This window comes from Pteropus alecto, unplaced genomic scaffold (assembly GCF_000325575.1).
Source record: "Pteropus alecto unplaced genomic scaffold, ASM32557v1 scaffold50, whole genome shotgun sequence".
Lineage (NCBI taxonomy): Eukaryota > Metazoa > Chordata > Mammalia > Chiroptera > Pteropodidae > Pteropus > Pteropus alecto.
The window spans coordinates 2,542,337-2,557,050 of NW_006431918.1; the positions used below are offsets into that span (position 1 = coordinate 2,542,337).

Consider the following 14,714-nt stretch of genomic DNA (forward strand, 5'->3'; position numbering starts at 1 on the left):
GGCTGAAGTAAAACCACTTTGTCACCCCATTCCAATAACAGATTTAAACTTTTTAATACGTTTGCATAATTCCCTACTAGCATATATATATTGTTTAGGCAGCTGGCATCATACGACCCTGTGTCAAATGGTCAAAAACTTAGTTATGAGTGTGATATACTCCTAGTTAGAAAATGGAAATTTAACTGTGTCCACTTTTTTTCCCTTGAGAGATACTAAGTGACAGCTCAAATTAAATATAGCTGTTGGTTTTTCTTGAAGGTCTTTAAAAGAGGAATCTTCACAGAGTACTTCATTAGCATCAGAATAAGTTCTTTACTCACTTCTAAACCTATCCTCACGCTTATTTAACCAGTTGATTCTTAATCATAAATTGCAATCAGAAAATAAAAAAAAGAGAGATATTTCTAGTTCTACTAGAATAAAAGTGAAAATCTGGAATAAAATGAAATATACTGATATTCTAAACCTAGGAGCATTGTTAGATACTTGTCTTACACTAACAAAATTCCAGCGTCTCCATTTACTATAATTATGTATACTTTTTATGGATAAAATTTTTAAAAATGACAGTGTAAGAAAATATTAATTATGAATGAGAAAATTATAAGTTTTTGAGCAAGGCTAAATATCTTAAAGATAGTAAGCTTCTTATGGAGAAGCATACATGAGTGCTAAAAAAACATGTTTGTTTGTTTGTTTTTTTCTAGAATAAAAAGGATTCAAGTTCAGCAGATAAAGAAAATCTGTACTGGTAAATGCAAATTGCAATGAATACAGGTTTTGTTCCCTGCTAATAATATTCACTTGGTGCAAATCTCAGGTTCCAAAATAAACACAATGTGGTATGACAGGCCAAAGAATGGATGAAGTCAGTTCATACATGGCCTTTTTGCTCCAATGAACCATCCAAATCATTATCACAAAGAAACAGCAAATGCTTTAGTTTTCTCCTGAAAGATATTTTTGAGAAAAGAAAAAAAAGCTGCAGTTCGTGACAATCTCGAGACTACTGTCACTTCTCCCACACCTTTGTGTCTCTCCATACCTCACGACTGACATGACATTTATATTGTCCTCATGATAAAGCCCTTCCCTAACAGAAATGAAGGTGGTGTTTGCTCTGCTCTCTTCAGTCACAGATCCTGAAATGCAGATGTCCACTCTTCTGAGTTCAGGTTCTTCAAGTTTCAACTGCAATCTCTCTCTCTCTCTCTCTCTCTCTCTCTCTCTCACGCACGCACGCACACACGACAGATCCCGTGAAGCTGGGCAGCTGAGGACTCACCACTATGTGGTCACTGCCCCAGCAGCTCCCCAGGAGTTAACTGGCCCAATGGGCACTTAAAGTGCCACATCGTTGATTCTATCCCTGGGCTCTTTTCGGTGACAGAGGAAAATCTGAAAAGCATGTTTTAGTGTCCTTATAAAAACTCGCCGAACCTCCTTAACCCTGAGACCAACAAGCAGAGTCTTTCCTTGGGAAAACAGAATGCGCGTGGCTTAGCCGAGCTTTTCCTGAGCTTTGTGAAGTGTGCTGGAATCCGTCCCAGAAGAGCCTGTTTTCCAGCCGTTTACACGTTTCTGTAACATATTCTAGTGAAGCTCACTGGAGGATTCAGGGAACGGCTGCTGGGTGCTCCCCTCGCCTCCTCCACACACCATCCATTTCCTGTACAGGATGTTCATGTCCTCTGAGCTCAATGGCACTTATGTGACTCAGGGGAAAAATAAAGGAGCCACACGTCAACCAACTGTAGCAGAACATAACGCTTGCTTGCCAATCTCTGAGCCATTTTCTTCTCAGGTGCTTGGTCTTCTTTGCTCATTTAAAAGAATTAACTTAACTCGGGTATGTAGCCATTGTTATTTTTGTTATCATGACTTTTCAGACATACAATAAAACGGAAGCTAAAAGATTATATGCCCATTAAACTTTACGCAAAGAGATGAGAAGAAATGAGCCCAGCTTTGAGGATTCGCCCAAGTTAAGAAAATGATGAACTGTGACGCCAAACAATTAGAATGGCCTTTACGGAGGGTGATAAAATTGCCAAGGTTGTAAGAAGATCGGAGACAGATCGCAGCCAACGGGGCTTTTATGCGATGCCCAAACCCCAGGTGGCACAGCACATCTGGCAGTGGGTTCCTGCGTAGGGGCTGGAGGTGAGGGACATCGATTTTGCTGTCCAGAGTCCTTGCTGCATTTGAAGGACCTGTGTCCCACATCGACCAGCTGTGTCAGCCTATGTGCCCCTTGGAGTGAAGGCCCGTCTTTCATTTACAGTTTTACAACATGAACACCATAACGGGAAGGGTCCATTAACAATAAGGCTTCCTCTCCAGACACTTTATAGCTAAACTCCTTTGTATGAGGATAATCGACATGGCTGACTTTGATCGTAGATCCTAGACTCAAGCCCACAGGAGGCCGCCGAGCATCTGGACATATCCCAGGATTAGGGAGCACAGAGACTAGGCTAATCCAGACAACCAATGCATAATCAGAGGAAGAAAAGCATCTCCTGAGGCTTCTCTGCCTAGAGAGTCTTCCCTGGCCACTCAAAAAGTCCTCCTCCAAGTCTTGTTAACTCCTTGCCCATCTCTGTCATCCATCCCCGGCTTTGCTCCAGGAATCTAAAAATCAGTCTGCATTTATCTTTCTTCAACAAATGCTAAACTATCTTCCGTACACCACTCTCTCTCTCCTTTTATCACTGCCACCATGATGAATATACTCATTTGTTAGACAAACAGAAACTCTTATCTGTGAGGTCCTACAGGGGATACTAATATTTATAACTCAATAGTCCCTGCCCTCAAAGAGCTTAAAGTATAGAAGGGAAGGTTAGAGGTATAAAGCAATACCTACAACATCAAGGAGTATGGTCAGTGCTGTAAGAGCTCAGGCAGTGACAAAACACATTCCGGATTGTGAAGAGCTCAGGGACAAGAGAATAAGTCTCCGGTGAGAAGAGCGTATCCATTCCCGGTTGTGTTGTTTGCTGGACGCCCGAAGGAAGGCGGAAGGAGCTCGGGGAAGCTGAAGGCTCGCATCAGTGAGGCTTTGTGGGAGGGACGCCTGGAGCGATGGTACCAAACGCCAAGAACAGATGCCATAAACTGACTGGAGGGGCCATAAAGGGGACGAGCAGGGAACAAGGAATGGGCTGAGACGACTCAAGGACTTGAAAAAGCCTGACTAAAGAGGAAGTAAAAGTTGAGCCTGAAGCTATGAGAGAAAAAAAAACAAAACAACCGGAAAGCTCGGGGGATAGTCACCACGGTAGGGGTAGAGGACGGCGTGAGTGGGGGGTGAGGAGAGAAAGAGGAAGGTGTCGAGTAAGTGTGATTGGAGAACCAAAAGCTAAGGAAGAGCGAGATCAAATCTAGAAATAATGGGTATTGGGAAGAACACGTGGAAACACGCTTCATGGTAACCTCGATGGGGAAGCTGTGCGTGGCCGCCCTGCCTGCCCCTGCTCTGCCTCGGGCAGTCCTAAAGGCACCGAGGGTGTTTCCACGTAGGACCAACACGTATCTCAAAATGTGCTCGTTATCCTGTCCACTGCACTACGATCCAAGATAAGTGACCGAAGTTGGCTCTTCCAAGTTGGCTCTTCCAGACGTAACATTAGAAATGCATATACCGCTCCACTCGACACTGACTGCTATGAGAGGAGCAAAGGCAGCCTTTTATCATGTCAAGGGAACCTTGTTTGTTTGAATTCTGCCAGCCTGAGAACAGTGTCATAAAACTTTCTAGTCTTGCTCTTAGAAAAATAGCAAAGGAAATGCATCAACTGATATATTGATATCCTAGTTAAACTTCTCATTTTGTAGCACAAAGTTGAAAGCCTTAAGTAAATTCTGCTAAGACAGTTTCCAGGAAGTAAATCTACTGATCAAACAAGAGCCGCGTTTGGTGTAGCACAAAGTTTGGAGCCAGGGGTTACACTGGACCAGGAGGAGTTACCCGCTCACATTCTTTGGGTTTATTTTGCCTTTCAGCCTTAAAAAAACAAAAACAAACAAACAAAAATCTATAACCTGAGGACTCTGGCCTACAAACATGCTGAGCATTTAAAAATAAGCCACATATGTTATAGGTCATCGAATAACCTGAAATCACTAAGACATCTGCATCAGAGAGCTCTTGTCATGTAAATTATTTCCAGGTACTAAGATAGAAGAGAGGCAGAGGCTATTGAGTTGTTGAAGCCTAATTGTAGCACAGGCCTCCAGAGGAAGGAAGAGGAGATACGTTTTATTCTGAAGTGAACTAGGCGAGTTCAGTTTTCTAGTAAAGTTTAAGGCCAGTAGGATACACTACATCCTTTAAAAAAATATACATATGTATTTCTATAAACACAAACAAAGCCTCGCGTAAATGAATTTTCTTATACATGCTGAGTAAGTAAGTAGGCCAAATAACGAAACATAATGTAAACACTACCATTTCTCAGGCCATTTCATCCTATAATCATACGCCCCAAAGTTTCCCAGATGGGAGGGATGACTTTCTTTTCTCTCTCTATCCCAGTTTCTCTGTGGGTGTAAGCATCGGGAGATTTATGAGAAAGTTAAGTGATTTTGCCAGTGTGTATCTCCTGCCATGTATAATGTATAATTCCGCAGTAAACCTTTAAGAGATAACCTATGGGACTGATTTTCATAAAGTTATCTCGTAATGTCACTAATTTGTGTCTGATAAAACTTAACATTTTGTTAAAGGGTGATAGCAAAAAATTATCTGTACACAGTAAGATTCGAGATGCTTTTTTTCTGGAAAGAACAGAAGCAGGGCCGTGCAGAGGCTATGAGGGGAGGCTCTCAATGCACAGCGCCAGAGGCGGCATCCAGGCTCTGCCACTGGACCGGCATGAGAGGGCGCAGGCAACACCCACTCTCTACTCCTCTGCCCATTCATTGTGCAGAATTACTCCGACAACTGTTGCAAGAATTAAATAGTACAGGCAACATTTAAAAAGTTTTTAGTACATATTAACTTGCCCCAAAATGCTAGCTCCCATCTCTAAAAAATTGAAACAGTCATAAAGTAATTTACATGTGACTCAGCATCCTCTCAGCTCTCAGCTTTGTTTGTGACATTCTTCCTTATCTCCTGTTTCTGGGAGAAACCCCATAAAACTTCTTGAGCTAAAACCAGCTCCAATGCCTGTGTGCCAGATGTCATCGCCTCTAATCTATTTGAGTGTCATGAAAGCAATTTTCTCCCTTTCTTCCTACATTATCAACATTTCCTTTGTTACTGGATCATTCCCATTAGTGCACAAATATGCTGTTATCTCCCCATCTTTAAAAAATAACCTTCCCTTGACCTCTACTTTTCTTTCACTCTCTCATTTAAATCATCAGAAAACTCTGATGCCGTTATCTTCAACGTAAGTACAGGGTCCGACTACTTTTCATCACCTCCATTGCCACCTTCTTAGTCCAAGCCACCATTCTGCCTCACTTAGATCATTACATTAGCTATCTAGCTGGTTCAACAGTCCAATCTCGATATAACAGCCTAGTTGTTAAAGTCTCAATCAAATAAAATTAATCCTCTGCTCAAAATACTCTGATTGCTTCTTATTTTCCTCAGTGCAAAAGCCAAAGTCCCTCCATGACCGTTTCCCCAGTTACTTCTTCAAATTTGTCTTCTACTCTCTCCCATTCACCTTCTCTGTTCAAACCAAACCCGCTTCCTTGCTGTTTCAAGATCAAGGCAGGCACATGTCCGCCCAGGGCTTTTGCACTGTCCTCTGTACCCAACATATCCTTCCCTCAATATCCACACGGCTCAACTCCTCATCTCCTGTGTTTCTGCTCAGACACCAGCTTCTCGGCGAAGCTTATACTGACTACTCCACTAAACTCTGACCGCTGCCCTCCAGCAATATTCCCAAGCTCTTACTTCGCTCTATATTTTCCCACAGCGTTTGTCACCATGAACATATTATGTAATGCCCTTCTTTCTCATGTTATTTCTTAACGTCTTTGTGATACAAAAACGTAAACTTCAGGAGGGCAGGTGTTTTGTCTGTGTTGTTCATTGCTGTTTCCCAAGTGTCTAGAATAGTGCCTGACACATAGTAGGTGTTCAATTAAAATATGTCGGACAACTGAAGAGAAAGGAAAAAAAAATCACTTTAAATCATGTGGTATCTTTATTAGCATAAAACTCTAGAACTGGAAGGTATTTCAAGATTTTGCAGATGATATTTATTTTACCAACAAAGTGAGGTCTGGAGAATTCAAGCGATCTGCCCAAGGTCACATACCAAATAAGTAAATTCTGGACTTGCCGAGTATCTTGGCTCTAAGTCAAGTGGTTTTTTTTTTTTTACATTAGAAATAATTGCACAATATTAAAGGAAACAACATTCATTTCCTAATAAGACTAGACACTAAAACCTGTCATAATGTACAATTATTACTGGAATTCTATATTTATAATAAAAATATCTGTGGTATCTTTTGATTATTTTACCAAGTTTTTTAAACTTGTAAGTGTACTTTAAAAGTTTTTTTTTTTCTCCTGCTGACTTATGAGTTCTAATAAGCTTGATTCATTGATGTTTCTTTCCCATGAAATTCTAAACATTCATGAGTAGCAATTCACGGAATTCAGAAATATTAATATTTAAGCCATTTGATGAAAACAATGCTTTGTGCTTCTATCTTTGCAATTTATAAAACAGACTTGTTATCTATTATAGAACTGCTGAAATAATTGTCTAATATTGAGTATAGGTTCAGGAATATAATGATTTTCATGTACGTGTGCATAAACATCCACACACGTTGAAGCTATTAACTTAATAATATCAAAAAATCTGCCAAGATAAAATAAATATGCTACAGAAATGTAGTGTACAGCTCAGGGAATATAGTCAATGACATTGTAATAAATTTGCACAGTGACAGATGGTTGTTAGACGTGGTGTGGTGATCACATCATAAGGTATATAAATGTTGACTCACTGTTTTATACACCTGAAACTAATATAATATTGTATGCTAACTATAATTACAGAAAAACCTGCCCAAGCATTTCGTGTAAGGACTTATAGCTGGGTAGATTAGAAAAATAATATTCAATGACAAAGGATATTTGGTCTTTCCACAGGGCATTTCATGATATTCTTGTGAAAGAGAAATACAGGGTATACAATAACATGAATGGGTGAATTTATAGCTGGTTGAACACACATTCCTAAAGAGTAGTGATTAACAAGTGTGTTTCAATGCATAGCAATGTGCCTCTAGGATCTGTATGTATTTCTGTTTTTTCATCACTTTTATCCTTTACTTCTGCGAATGGACAGAAATGTTTATAAAATGTGAATAAAATAAACCTGGGTAGGACAGTAGATATGATGGATGAAAGAAACAGGTATTTATTAGAGTGTACTCAAAAGTATATTATACTACAGTCATGGGTTTAGACATCAATCTTTTCAGTAGAATTGAGATAGACTGTGTCTTAATCTCTTTGTGCCCCTAATATTTCACAATTTCTAACACACAGTGGTGCTTAAATATGACTTGAATCTTGAGATGCCTGATGAATAGGTCAAATTAAGCAAGGTTTATGGATATTAGTGGAGTTTGTAGTACTATGTGGCTGTCAAAGTAGCTAATGTGAACTTAGGAGAATAATATCTAAAACTAAGGAGGTTGTGCCCTTGTATTCCTCTGCATTTGATGCTATTCCTTTGAAAAATGACCCCAATAGTGGCAATTCAAAAAGGATATGATGATTGCTTTCAGATATGTTAGGGTATAATGTGGAAAAAGAGAAGTAAATTTGTTCTGTTTGTGTCTAAGAATTAGATCTGGACCAGTGGGTAAAATTGAAGGAAACATATTTAGATCAACATCTGAAGCATGTCACTCTAGAAAATAAAAATGGTTTTCTCTCAGTGGAGATGTGTATCAGAGGTTAGGTTAAAATTGGCAGAGATATCGTAGGTACGCTTCTTAGGAGGTTTAATTACATAATCTTTAAGGGCACATCAAAATCTAAGATTCCAATATTCACTGATTTTATCCCTAAGTTCTCAATATTATAAAATTGAAGGCATTGGGTACCACTCATACATTAGATGCTTAAAGTATGGTTAAGTATATGGAAAATGGGACAGTCTTGCTCATTAAGAAAACACGTAAACATATATATAACCCATGAATGTTTGAAATAGTTATTGAAACAGAACAGTAAAGAGGGTTTTACTTCTCTCAGTACTATTTGTATTAATCCAGATCTAAACTATTACTAAATACATTGAAAAAGGAAAATCTGCAACCTGAAAAGAAAAAAAAATATCTGTAGGTTATAGAGGAACATAAAAAAATGGATAAAGATAGTGACAATTCAGAGGACTATCTCTTTAACCATGTAGATTTTTACCAGCATAACAAACACAAATTATCCCTAAAATGTAAAAATAAAGGATGGTGATGACGAAAGAAAACCTGACTATCCAAGGGTTGACTTACTTTATGAGATTTCAAAATGTATCTCAATATAAAACACAAATTAATAGAACAAAAATCCCAGAAATTGACTAAAAACATTTGTAGAACTTAATAAATAAACAGCAAAACTAAACAAAACCTATACAACATGAGGAAAAGAATCACTAATAAATGACGTGGTAACAAGTGCCAACCAGTATTTACTGCATCATACATTCCAATAAATTCTAGATGACTCAATTCATTAATTAATTGTAAAAAGAAAAGAATAAAATGGCTTTTCCACCCCATCTACGGGCTGGAGATAAATTTGGGCTATTGGAGAAATAAATTTTATTATCAAAAAGAATATTTTGAAATATACTATTAAGTTATATAATGTTAAGCTTCATAAATAACCAGAAATCATAACATGATATTTTTCATTCAAAGTGGCATGAAATCAGTGGAAATATTTGTAGCTGGGAAGACTGTAGTTAAAAGGGTATTTGTAGATACTAATGGTGAGAATACCTATTGTCAAAAAGAACCCTCAAAATGTTCCCACCCACCCTAATGTTGGTTTCTAAATGGTATTCTCCAGTGAAGGAAACCAAGATTCCATGGAAATGGCTGAACCTAGGGCCAAGGGCAGGAAAAATGCAGATGAACCTATAATACAAAGGGTAAAGGAGTTAGTAAATAAAGTAAGAAAGTAAGCAAAGTGGAAAGAGAGGAAGGAAGGAAAGATGGAAGGGAGGGAGGGAGGGAGGGAGGGAAGGAGAGAGGGAGGGTGGGAGTGAGGACGGGAGGGAGGGAAAGAAGGAGGGAGGGAGGGAGGCAATACATAGCTTGTGGTGGGGAAACCTGTCAGAAAGCCACTGAAACCAGCCTGAAAGAGCTCCCAATGGCTAACTAGGACAATTTTAGCCCCTAATAAATAATAGTATTGAATTATAAACCAAAGAATAAAATAAGTGTTCATGAGTCCACACTGATATAAACAGATAATTATACAAATAAACACATGGGAGAGAAGGGATAACTCTTTCTTATAAAATAATTACACTTCTAGCAATCTAACTTTAGGAGAAAATATCTGAGCTGTAGTTAAAGACTGAGAAGTTCGAAGATACTTATGTGTTAATTGCAGCATTTAATTAAATATCTAAAATGGTGCTTTCTCTTTGTGCACAGTCATTATAATCTCATTTCCAGTGTGTGTTTATCAGGGAACATTGATAATATAATGATATGCAGGACAGCAAGAAGCACATCTGTATTTATAATGTGTACTCAGTTTTGGTAAGAGTGTGTGTGTGTGTGTGTGTGTGTGTGTGTCTGTGTGTGTGTGTGTGAGTGGGTGTGCATAAACACAGAAAATGCTCCAAATTATTATGTGATTGAAATAAGAAAATAAAAATTATGCATAATCTTATTTATTTTTCTTTGCAAATTTTCTAAATTATGATTATTTTCTATTAAAAATTTAAAATACAAGTAAAATGGGGCACATATCATCAGTAAATGTAGATCCGAAATATCTTTATCTGAAATAGTTTGGTGGGTAGTATAAGTAAATATATGACTTTCGGTTATTCACTTACTTTATATTAGTTCAAAATGCCACTATTTATTTCTCTATCACATTGCTTTATGTGACAAAAGTCAGAGCAGAAAATGAAAGTGTTTTTCCTCCCAAATTTAAGATGCAGAAAAAAATAATTATTTTTACTAAATAATAAAAATAAAATTTTATTCAATAATTGAGTTAATCTCACTCCAACTATAGAGCAGCATCCACATTTATTTAAGTATATTTGAGCATGGATTCATTTGTGAAACATCTATTTAATATGTGTTAAGCATCTTTTATGTACCAATATCCTCTTTAAAATATGTTCTCAATATAACATATAAAATATTTACAAGGTTTAACTTTGATATTATTTGACAATATTTACTATGTTCCATAATTTCTAAAATATATATTTATTTCACCCATTTAAGCAGTGTCTTATCTTCTAAAAATGTTCATAACATACCAAAAAATGAATGAAATAAACATGGATATAAAATAAAAATAATAAAAGCAACCAGAGGGCACTACGTTGTATTTCGACTCCTACTGTCCACAAAGCCGATCTAGTCATGGACTCTACATTGGCAATAACTTCTACCTGACTTTCGACTCCATCCAAACACTGCCTCACATTCAAATAAAAACGGTTCATCTAATCTTATGGATTATTTACCTACCAAATACTTTTACTTTTCAAAATGTAATTTTGATCACACAGATACAATCTTTAGGTAAAATATAAGATATGGATAAACTGTATATTTTCAAACATTTTAGAACTCTGTTATTAAAGAGAAGTTTGGGAGGACATCAAAACAAAAAAATGGGGCAAAATCTAGTATCTCTTATCTGATTTCTCTTTTTCTAAAATCTGCTTTTCCTTTTACTGCTAAAAAAGTATATGCTTTAAACACCCATCAACGGACAGAACAAGTCGCTAAAATGGATATGGCTTCTTTACCTCATTTTCCGAGTACAGGATCGTGTCTGGCTTATAGTTAGAGTCAATAATGCTCAATCAAAGAAAACAGAAGTACATGATTTTCTTTATGGCATACATTATGATAAGCTTTCAATTTGATTCATGTAAAGTTATGGAACTGGACTAGATTCATTAACTAATACAACTGATATTGAAAAAGAAAGTTCCCTTATGCAGTTAGGCCAAGTAGGTGGGAACAACTGAAGAACATTAGAATAAATTTCGCACCTAACATGAACGTACTGTAAAAGGTAAGGACCGTTTATGAGAAAACTTTAGAAAGCCACAATTTCCGAAGTGATTTAGAAATGGTTCTATGACTTTTTGGATGTTTTACATAATTAAACTCCTGAGGAAAATGCAAGTAAGGAAAACAAATTGGAAGAACATAAATTTAATTTTATAAGCAGTCATATTTTCTTATGACTCATTTTCGTAAATTAAAAGGAAAAGCAGAGTTCAGAAGAAGATGGTAGAGCAATATTGTTTACTTTCTTCAAACATATAAGACATCTAACGAAAGGGTTGGCAAAACCCTAACAGCAATTCTTATTACCATAAAAAATAAAGATATGTCTTTTTTTTTGTCATCAAAATTAATCAAATTAACAACAAAAAAAGCCATTTATTGGGACACAATTGTAGTTAACATTTTGATTATATTTGGTAATCAATCTTATATATTTGAAAGTATCTATTATACGTCTGTCTTGTCTATAGACACATATATACCCACACATGTATATGTATCTATATGCATGTGTGTATGTGTGTATACATGGATCCATGAATATCTAGACTTACTAATATGTTTTTGGAATGATGCACAAACATAATCTTCTTATATGGAATCGAACCTTTTAATGTTTTTGAGATAATTCACAAAGAATTCCTCAGAATAAGGCAAAAAGCATTTTACCATACTGCATTCTTTTCACAAGATATTGTGTTCTAATATCTCTCAACCTTTCTAACAGTTTTAAGATTAGATGCTTGTTTTTCTTCCTAAAAATATTTTGGAGGAATGAGTAAAAGTAGATTAAACTATGTCAGACTCTTTAAAAGAAAACATTGTTCTTCTTTCAAAAAGGTTGTTTTGTAGTAAAGAAAAAACGAAAAAAGAGCATTGCAAGCCGTTCTGAAAACACAACCGAGATGCAATTTGATAAACAGCCTTCCATCATTCAAGCCACAGTGATGGAAAAGTGTGCTATCAGCACTTTCATCAAAGGCACTGTAGACTCCTCTCTTTCTATCTCTTTTTATCATGACTTTCTCATTTTGTTTACTCAATCAGTGATTGGGGAAAAAAGATACCTTACCCTTTGGATGCGTTATCATGGAGTCTGCCGCAGAAGGGTCCTTTTCTCCATCTTTGCTGCTGCCACTGCTGCCTTCACTGCCGCCATCCTTTTCAATCAGTTTATCCACCATCTCAATAATGCAGTTCAGGCTCTTCCCCACGTTGGCCCACACCCTATCCTGAAAAAAGCATGAGTATCACTACACATTTTTATTGCAGAAACAAGATAAGGCAAAATCTGATTTATCCATTTTAAAGAAGCAGGTAGAGGAGCAATCATAAGAATGCAGACTCTAATATTCCCGTTATTTTGGCCAGATCTTGGATACATAAGAAATCCATTTTCTCTTAATAAAGCAAAATTTAAGTGTTATAAATCTTTTTATTTTATTCATTAATTTTTTTCTGTCATAAAACCATGATGAATTGCCATACAATATTAATCCATAATTGAGCTCAAAGTATGAAATTGTAAACTGGATGCACCTATTTTCTATAACAAAGACACACCAGTATTTTTAAGGAATGGCCACCACTTGCACTAGAAATTCTTGTGTTTTTTTTTTATTGTGATAACATATATATAACATACGCATTGTCATTTTAACCCTGTTACGTATACAGTTCAGTGATATTAAGTACATTCACATTGTTGTACAATCGTCACCACCATCCACCTCCAGAAATCTTCTATCTTCTCCAACTGAAACTTTGTACCATTTAAACATGGACTCCCCAGTCTTCCCTCCCCCAGCCCCTGGCAACCACCATTCTATTTTCTGTGTCTGTGAATTTGACTACTCAAGGCAATAGAAGTTCTTAAAGTGTGGTCTCCAGATAATGGGAATAAGCTCAGCTACTGAGGGGACAAAGTGGGGTTAGGATTGCTCTTAATCTTCCGGATTAGCTTTGTACATGAGATGAACTTTCAACTCTTCCTGTTGCCTGTGTTGAGAGGGACTTTGTATTTTGGTAAAAAATAAAAAGGTAATATTGCATGCTGCTTTTCATTTTATAAAGGAGTATAACTGATCTTAATCATATCTCTGAAGAGCCTGACAGAGGTTATTTAAAAGGATAATTTTACATTCCATACCTATATATTCTTCTTCTTCCTTTACAGATAGCTCGAGTTACGGGATTCCACTGATAGAAAAAGTAACCTTTGCACCAGGAAAGATCTTTATCCGCATGAGGAACAGAAAGAAGCATGTTCACTGACCAAGACCAACGACCATTGAGTAAGGGGTCACGTGGTCAAGAGCAGAAAAACATTTAAGTCCTTAAATGCTTAGAGGACACATGAGCTGGGAGGGAGTTGGTTAGGGGTTAGAGACTGAGCAGTTTGCTATGTAATACTAATACGCGATATGTACACAGTCAAATGATTATCGAAGGCCCACTCAGCAGCAGACCCTGAGGAGGCTCCTTCAATTCTTTGGGGCGGAGAGCCTGCCTAGCTGGTGGCCAGAGACCCCTGAACTTTTCTGGCCATGCCTCCTTCTCTTTTACAGCATCTACAAAGTAGATTACAGTTATCAGTTAGATTTGCACTTCTATCTCTAATACCAGACTGAGTCATTTGGAGCTGTGGCCTCAGGGCATTGTGCAGGGCATAGAAGAAAGGCATAGAGAGGGGGAGGAAGCAAGCCGGGGAGGAGGAGAGAGACGTTTGTCTCATCTGGCATACGACCATGAGCTAGTTTAACCTCAAACACCGTCAAGTAAGTTTAATATTACAGACTTGGTTTTAGAGCTCAGCTACGAGATGTTGAATAACATTCTAAATTAAAATGGTCTAACTGGACTACACATTCCAGTTGACTCCAAAGATTTGGTTCTTCCCCTTTGATTTCCCACAGAATTGTGATACACAGTAGGAATTCCTCTTTGTGAAATTATCGGAAGAACTCCAGGGACAAGCTGGACAGAGGAAGGTCAGGAGACAGTGCCCAGGAAGGGTCAGGTAGTGATGTGTGTCACCTCACAGGACCAAGATTCACTTTCAGGTATCTAAGACTTGAAAACGAGCCTGATGGCACATTCAGGACTAAGAGATTCTACCAAAAGGACAGGCTAATCATACATACCCTTAACTCTGAAATAAAGAGTATCATATAATCAGGAATAGAGCAATCATTTGGCTAAAGAGTCAAGGGACATTAGTGGCCAACTAATAGAGGACAATGTCAGTATCAAGGCCCAAAATCCATTCATGTGACTGTGATATAGACCAGGGAGTGGGTTACAGGGAGAAAAGTTGGTAATTCAATTCCTAGGAGACTGGAGGACAAGATAGTTATTGTAGAACTAAGATGTTAAAAAAGGGTGGGCAAGATTCTTGAAGAGGAGCTCTGAATATCTGATTTCTCTCCTAA

The 14,714-nt window shown here is 37.4% G+C and overlaps 1 protein-coding gene across 2 annotated transcripts in view; it reads right to left on the minus strand.

Moving 5' to 3' along the window:
• INPP4B (inositol polyphosphate-4-phosphatase type II B) overlaps positions 1-14,714 on the minus strand; it is a 557,392-nt gene that overhangs the window by 58,027 nt on the left and 484,651 nt on the right. For both annotated transcript variants that reach the window (XM_006906232.3, XM_025042642.1), the window contains one exon: positions 12,356-12,515. In XM_006906232.3, coding sequence (XP_006906294.1) covers positions 12,356-12,515 — 160 coding nt within the window. The remainder of the gene's footprint in view (positions 1-12,355; positions 12,516-14,714) is intronic.